This window comes from Equus caballus, chromosome 26 (genome assembly GCF_041296265.1).
Source record: "Equus caballus isolate H_3958 breed thoroughbred chromosome 26, TB-T2T, whole genome shotgun sequence".
NCBI classification, from domain to species: Eukaryota; Metazoa; Chordata; class Mammalia; order Perissodactyla; family Equidae; genus Equus; species Equus caballus.
Window position 1 is genome coordinate 40513467 of NC_091709.1, and position 8376 is coordinate 40521842.

The 8376-nt window shown below is 46.5% G+C and overlaps 1 protein-coding gene across 2 annotated transcripts in view; it reads right to left on the minus strand.

The window, feature by feature from the left end:
• VPS26C (VPS26 endosomal protein sorting factor C) overlaps nucleotides 1-3922 on the minus strand; it is a 53719-nt gene extending 49797 nt beyond the window's left edge. The window contains exon 1 of one of the 2 annotated variants that reach the window (XM_023630141.2): nucleotides 3168-3922. In XM_023630141.2, the coding sequence (XP_023485909.1) occupies nucleotides 3168-3224 (57 nt within the window). In that variant the 5' untranslated portion in view covers nucleotides 3225-3922. The remainder of the gene's footprint in view (nucleotides 1-3167) is intronic. The other variant, XM_001492982.6, reaches the window with a different exon arrangement.
• Between the last annotated feature and the right edge of the window lie 4454 nt (nucleotides 3923-8376).

Consider the following 8376-nt stretch of genomic DNA (forward strand, 5'->3'; position numbering starts at 1 on the left):
ACCTCAAGCAAACCATAATTACAGGTACTGTGCTCTCGCAGGATGACAGATGAGTCAAATCTTTAGTAACTGAAGCTTTACCAATGCTGTTGAGATGTATAGAGAAAAGTGAAAACTTGTATGTTATTAGTTCCACCGGTGGGAAAGAGAGGCCACCCCTCACACAACCATGGTGCAAACTACGCTTGAAACATGCACTGTCCGCAGGCCCTGAGACCTCATCAAGCAATTAGCCAGCAAGGGTCCCACCACCGAGAGCTTAGGAAACAGCCTGGACAGTGGTGGCCACCTATTCCACCTATCCTGAGTCACAGATCATCAAGTCCAACACATGAGTCACGGGCACATATGTCCAGGTATGTATTTTTGTCAATTGATTAGATTTATAGGTTTGATAACTTTTGGGGAGGCTTTTAAAAAATATATAGTAACCATCTATTTAGGAAAAGTTTTAATGTTTTTTCTTTTACAATCGCCATATAAGGTCTCCTTTTAAAACGCATTTAGTGCAATTGCGTTAGTGTAAAATGCATTAAGTGTAAAAGTAACTGGAAGATTGAGAAACACAGCCATAAGCCAATCACCACGGATTCTGTTCCTGATTACGGCACCAAGGCAATTGATGCGCAGAGCTGACACCACATTCAACTCCACCACCCACGAGGAGTGGTCCTAGTTGTGTAAGACATCACCTGGGACAACTTATGATTCCATTTACTGCATCTTTTCTAAATGTACTTTTCATTACTTGTGCCATATTTAAAACCCCAGAAAACATCTCAGCTGGAGTAATATCTCTGAATGGAATGTGCTAACTTTTCAATGAAATAACGAGTATTAAAGCAAAATGTATATAGTCTCCTGCCTCACCCAATTCTCATTTTGATATCTTCCGAGCTACAGAAAATTATGAGAATACAAAGTAGAAGAGACACTGGAACCCTCATACACTGCCGCTGGAACATAAAGTGGTGCAGATGCTTTGGAAAACAATTTGGTGGGTCTTCAAAAAGTTAAACATAAAGTTGCCGTATCACTCAGCAATTCCACTCCTCAATGTATATCCAAGAGAAATGAAAACATATGTTCACACAAAAACTTGTACTACAACATTCACAGCAGCATTATTCACAATAGCCAAAAAGTGAAAATCACCAAAATGTCCATCAACAAATCAATGGATAAATAAAATGTGCCATAGCCATACAATGGAATATTATTCAGACATAAAAAGGAAGAAGGTACTGATACATGCTACAACATGTATGAATATTGAAAACTATGCTAAGTCATAGAAGCCAGCCACAAAAGGCCACAAATTGTATGATTCAACTTCTATAATTTACGATTCATTATAAATGAATTATGAATTATCCCATTCGTATGAAATGTCCAGAATAGACAAATCCATAGAGACAGAAAGTAAATCTGTGATTGCCAGGGGCTGAGACAGAGGGGGTATGAGGAGTGACTGCCAATGGATACAGAGTTTCTTTTTGGGGTGATGAAAATGTTCTAAATTAGATGGTGGTGATAGCTGCACAACTTTTTGAACATATTAAAACCAGTGAATTCTACAAAGGATGAATTTTCTGGTATTTGAATTAGATCTCAATAAAGCTGTGAATTAAAAAAAAAAGCAACAAAGTAGACCCATATAACTTTCAATTAGAGTCACTAATTATTAATGTTTTACCACATTTGCTTTCTCTCTTCCCCTCACATGTGCACACACACATACACACAGTTTACGGCAAGATGGTTTAAAATTTAGTTATTGTGACACTTCACTCCTAAATACTTGAGTATGTGAAGTATTCTCCTACACAAGCAAAATACGAATACCACACTTGGGAAATTTGACACCAATACAAATCTATTATTTAATATACTCCTATATATCAAAAACTCTGCATTGTATTTGGTTGTCATATCCCTTTAGTCTCTTTTAATCTAGAAAACTTCCCCTTTTTTCCAGGCCATTGACATTTTTGAAGAATCCAGGCCAATCATTTCACAGAATGTGCTCAATTTGGATATGCTTGTTTCCTTATGAATTGATTTAGGTTAAACATTTTTGGCAGGAATAGCACGTAGGTGAGCAGTGCCCTTCTCAGTGCACCATGCTGGAACCCTCTATTATTATGCCAGAATATACTGTCAGTTAGTCTTTTAGTGGTGACGGTACGGTGGTGGTCACTGTTGTCTTGCTTAGCATGGTGACTACCACATTCCTCCACTATGAAGGTAGTTTTTTCCTTTTGTAATTAATAATCTGGAAGGTGGTCATTTGAGTCTGTGTAAATATCAGGTTTCCCCAACCTTCTTGCACCCAAAGATTTTAGCATCCATTCATGCTCTTTGCCTGGTACTCTACCCCGTTTGAGACTGCTCTGCATTTATGTGACCAACCACTACTCTCAATGCTATTTCACAGAGTATGAGAGCTAGCCGTGATTTCAAACCTGGCTGCACACTAGAATCCCTGCTATCTCTAGTACTGGGACCCGGGCAACCCCATTTAAAATTCCCCAGGGTGACTGATTCTGACGTAAAGGCTGACCTTCTCCGAGTTACAGGAACCTTGCACCACCCTCATTTTGCAAATAAAGAAACTGAGGCCCGAGGAGGTTAAGCGATTGGCCAGTGGTGCAAAACCTGTTAATGGCATAGTTAACATTTTCATTTTTTTGGACTTGCGTTTTAACATGCCATTCCTTCTGTATGTTCGTCAAAGAACAAAACCAGAGAAACGAGTAACTTCTGCACAGCGTTAGAGCTGACCACGGCCTGAAGTGCACATTTCTGCTTTCCAGGTGAGTCTGCCTTCCGGTCACAGAGCCCTGCAGTCATCTGAGGGGGAGGGGGCGGGGCGTGTGGTCACCGAGCTGCTCCGCCCTCAGCGCTCAGCTCAAACCCGGACCCGGGCCGAGCCAGACGTTCAAGGAGCCGGTTAGCGCTGCAGCCCCGGCGCCGGCCCCTCGGCCCCGCACGCCCCCGGATGCCGCGGCGACTCCGTCGGGGACCCTCCGTAGGACAGCCGGCCGCGCGCGGGACGCACCTGGCGGGACGCACCTGGCGGAGCGCCCCTGCCCCGCCCAGGGACACGCAGCACTGCGCGGGGCCCCGGAGACGACAGAACGTGCTGGCCCCGCCACCCCACTTACCCCGGCGTGATAAACCTTGTTCGCTCTTTTAATCTTAATGTCCAGGGAGGTCCCCATCTCAACTACTTCGCTGCGGGCGCCACTTCCTGCCTCGCGTGACCTGAGGGGAAAGAGGGCCGCCCCACCCCTCCGACCCGGCCCCGCCCCTTTCTCCTCTCCGCCGGCAGTTGCATCACGTGACCTCGCGCCTTACGCAGGCTCGACTCCCCCGCCTTCCTCCTTCCGGCGCAGGGGCGGGCCTTAGCGCGGGCTGAGGGGCTGTCACTCTTCGGCCCGCCCCCGCCGGGCGTGAGGGGCGTGGCCCCAGACTAGCCCCACCCCTTCCGCAAAAAGAGCGTCACGACGCCGGAAATGCCTTCCTTCTCGCCCGTTTTGTAGAGGGAAGGGGAACTCGGCTCTCCCGGCGAGCACCGCGGCCGGGGGCGGGGCCGGGGCCGCGCGCGGATGCTGCCTGCGCAGGAAAGCTGAGCCTCCCGCCGCTGTCCTAGAGTCGGCTTTACGGCCGTGGTAACTGGGACCGGCGTCCCCTCCCCAGTCTTCTTCCTCTCCTCGTCGCTAGTCCTCCTCCACTTTCTCCCAGGGCTTCTGAAGACGGGGCGCCCTGTGTCCGTCCCCGGCTTGGCGGCACTCCCTGCCCTCCCCGCGGCCCCGCGCTGCCGGCCTGCAAAGCGCCGATTGGCGGGCGGCTCGGCTGCCCCGCCCCTGCCGCCGGGCCGGGGGCCAAGGTCTCAGGGAGCGCGGTGACCTCGCCCCACTCCGAGCCGCGGTGCCGGGTCACCAGCCGCCCGCCTCCGCGGGGCGCGAGGGCTTGTGGGTACTCCCCCGGCGCGCGCCGCGGACGGGTGTTGAATATTCATGATCGTGGGCAGAACGTGGGAAGGCGCGGCCCGCAGGCCCTGAGTCCCGGCAGTGCGCGCGGATGCAAACCCTGAAGCCGAAACGGAGCTGCCTGAACTAGACATAAGACAGATACCATGTTTTGGAGGACTCTCCAAGCAGGGCAGCAAGACAGTACTACGTTTGTTGAAATAAAGTCTCTTGTAAATGTTTTAAACGGACTTTTTCAATAAATAGGTAACATTGCATTACTTTCATACATAAGTTAATGCAGTGAAGAAATGCTTTTTTTTTTCAAATTCCTTCGTTCTGATATCTGTTTTCCAAAGTGCATTACTTTTAGGATTACAGCAGAAATTCTCCGTAAAGTGATTTCATGAGTTAGCATTACGAAGGCTTTCCTCTTGAGAATGTAAGGTATTTTATAGGGCAACAGTGATGGTGCTGTAGCTGCAATTGCTTTTGAAGGTTGCTACATGTGGTGTTTCCCAATATTCAGGTCTTAGTTTTCAGCTGCCCTCTACCCTCAGGCCTTCCGTCTCTGTCTTGGATATCTTCCTGGCAACTCAAACTCAGCAATTCTAGAACAATTCTTTAGGGACTTAATCACGGTCTAGTCTATTTGCGATTCAAGGAGTGGATCCCTCTCTACTAGACTCACCCGTCATTTTCACGTGGTAAGATACGAATTTCAGTAGACGATGCAGGGAAACAGGAGAAGAAACCCTTTACACGGGTCCACATTCTGGACTTTGTAGCTTCAGCAAACCCGCTTTATACTTACTTTACAGCAGAACATTCCTGTTCCTCCGGGACAGGTATGCCATATTTTACCCATCTTTGTAGGTTGTACACAATCTTTATGGAATGCTGATGCAGTGCGCAGAGCTTTAGTTCCAGCAATTATCAATGTAATCTGTTGAGTCAGCCCAGTGTAATGACTTCCAAACATGAAACAGTCCAGTTTTCTCCAGGCACTGCTCTTTGGAATCTTTTCTGTCCCTTAACCACACTTAGGTGACACTATAACTTTCTGGTCAATTTCAGTTTCTAAAAATCAGACCATGTCAAAGTGTCAATCTTATGGCTTGACTGGGGCCCTAGATCCTTAGTGGGGGTGGGAAGGTACAGGTCCTGGTTCTGACTCTCAGACACTTCCTCAACATTCTTCAAGGCCTGGCATCTGTGTTGAGACGAGAATCTCTTAACAAGCCACTGCTGGAATTCTCTCTTAGTGGTTCCTTACTTCTCCGGATAACTGGCCCTTGTTTGAAACTCCTTTCAGGGGCACATATGGGAAGGCCCAGTGGGCCTTCCCCTCCGTACTTTTCCATGGGAGTTCTACCTCCAGCTTGCTCTTTTCCATCACTCTACTGCCAGCACCCAGCAGTACACCCAGTCTCCTGGATGAGGGTCCAGCAAGACAGCTCAAGACCATTTATCTTCCACAGAGTCCACCTGACCCATGAGAAACACACATCGTTGCCACACTAAAGGGCTTCTGGAGGCTGCCTCATACCCTCTCTTCTCCACCCTGCCTTGTCTCTTCAATCTTCTTGTTCCCTCCTGAAATACACAGGGTGAATCAGCAAGAATGCTGACTAGTCAGATTTGCAAGCAGGGAATGGAACACCAGCCTCCCCTTCCAGGAGGCCCCACTGATACCCAGGAGAGATTATTTTACTGCCTCCCCCTCTGCGTCACTTCCCACCAGAAACACTATACTCTCCACAAGGCCAACTGCCTCCTTTCATTCCTTCCCCTGCTTTCCTTTATAGACTGAGAGGAGGATCAGGAAAGTATTTGGTGGAAGTGGGGCTAGATCTATAGCTTTTTGTTAAGCCCTGGGGAAAATGTCTGGCCCCACTGTAGGCATCTTTCATTAGAAGATGGGATAGTATGCCTGTTGTTTTTAGCTGTGAGCCTAGTTTCCATTCTGGGACAATAGGAGAGGTCCTACTAAATGTCTTTTAGTGGATGCTGTGATGCTCTGCCCAGACCCTTCTTTCAGGACTGAAGGACATGTTCCCTGAGCTGCTCAGAGTATTAGTCTCAACAGCTCTCAGCTAAGTCACGCTTCAAAACTTGCCCCCAGCTCAATAAAACTGCTCTGCCCAAAGTCATGGTCCCTTTTGCAAGGGACAGCCCAAATCTAATAGCTAGTCAATTTGGGACATAAAGACCTCTTCCCCTCACCCCAGTTTGGGACAACTCTAAAAGACAATTCCACTTCCAAAGCTCCCTATATTAGTTATCTATTGCTGCATAACAAACTACCCCCAACAATTAGTAGTTCAAAACAACAGACATTTATGGTATAGTGTCTATGGATCAGGAACTCAGGAATGGCTTCACTGGGTGGTTCTGGCTCAAGGTCTCAGGTGGTTGCAGTCAAGATGTTAGACAGGGCCACAGTCATCTGAAGGCTTGACTGGGGCTGGAGAATCCTCTTCCAAGATACCTCCGTCAAGTGGCTGTTGGCTGGAGGCCTTGGTTCCTCACCATGTGGCACTCTCCACAGGCTGCTTGAGAGGCCTCACAGCATGGCAGCTAACTTCTTCCAGACCAGGCAATCCCAGGGGGAGAGTAAGCCGGTAGCTTCAGTGCTTTGTATGACCTAGGCTCTGAATTCTCACATTCACTTCTCTTCTGTTCGTTAGAAAAGAGTCACTAAATCCAGCCCACACTGGAGGGTAGGGGTACTCAGCTCTGGCTTTGGAAGGGAGCATCACACAATTTGTCGATGTATTTTAGCCTGCTCTGCTCCCGTTGGATGGGGAGCCTCTGTTGTGATCGCATCATTCAACTTTTCCCTCTGCCCAACCCAATCCTGCACCCTCACCCCTATCCCTCCATACCTGTTCATCTGGAGAGCACCCCTTAATCTGCTTTCTGTACCTCCATCTCAGAGCCCGCCTCCCAGCAGGCCAACCTGCAACAGTCTTGTCACACTAGTTTCCTGACTCAACTTCTCTGAGGCTCAGTTTCCTCATCTGTAAAATGATCTCAGTATCTTCATTACAGGGAATTGACGGGCTTCATAACAGCTCATGTATTTACCAAATAGGTGCTGTGGGCCGAGCACTGTTTTAAGTACTTTAAATGCATTAACCTATTCCATCCTCATAACAATCTCATGAGAGAAGAACAATTACTATTGCCTTGCCTCATCTTACGAAAGGGAAAAACTGAGGCACCAAAAGAGTGATGTCCTTGTCCAAGGCCACATAGTGACTAAGTGGCAGCCACCCATGTGGATTCCAGAGCTCGCATAGGCAATCACCAATCTCCATGCTACACAGGTGTGCACATCAATCACCTGGGCTTAGAGTAAGGGGGCACGTGATTGTCATTAAGAGGCTGGGCAAAGGACTGCCAACTAAATGTGAAAAGCAGGCAGAGGTACAATGTCACAGTCAAAGGCGATTCCAAAGAAAAGAATGGGATCATTTTATCAATTGATAGTGAAGACACAGTAAAAAACCATGGCAGAATAGTATAGTGTATTAGTGTCCTCGGGCTGTTGTAACAAAGTGGCACAAACTACACAGCTTGAAACAACGGAAATTATTCTCTCACAGTTCTGGAGACTGAAGTCTGAAAACAAGGTGTCAGTGGGGTTGGTTCCTTTTGAAGGTTCTGAGGGAAGGTTCCGTTCCAGCTCTCTCTCCTTGCCTTGAAGATGGCCATTCCCCTAACCCCTCAAGTCTCTTCACACTGTCTTCTTTTTACATGTCTTCATCTTCACATGACATTCTCCTTCTTTGTGGGTCTGTCTCCAAATTTTCCCATTTTGTAAAGACACCAGTCATATTGTATTAAGACCCACACTAATGACCTTGTTTTAACTTGATTATCTTTGTAAAGACCCTATTTCCAAATACTGTCACATTCTGAGGTATTGGGGGTTAGAACCTCAACATATGAATTTGGTGGGAACACAATTCAACGTGTAACATATGCAACAAAATATATAGAATTATATATATACAATATACATAATATATACGATAATATGTTATTTAGACATATAAAGATAAATGGACAGATATAGTTAGTAGAAGATTTTACACAACACAGTCTATCAGAGATTAACTGGATAAAAAATAAAGACAGTGCATTTTCATAAAATAATTAAGAGTTATAATTAACAAACAAGATAGAATCACAGGGAATTTACCTTTTCAAGTGTCTATGATGCATTTCTAAGCATTGATTGCATGGTAGGCCACAAAGAAAATCTCAAATTCAATTAACTAAGTATAGTCCAGATACTTTAACCATCAAAAGTTTAACTACTTGGAGATTAAGACATACTTTCCTGAATATATTAGGTCGAGGAGCAAATAAAAATGCAATAACCAAAGTGTAA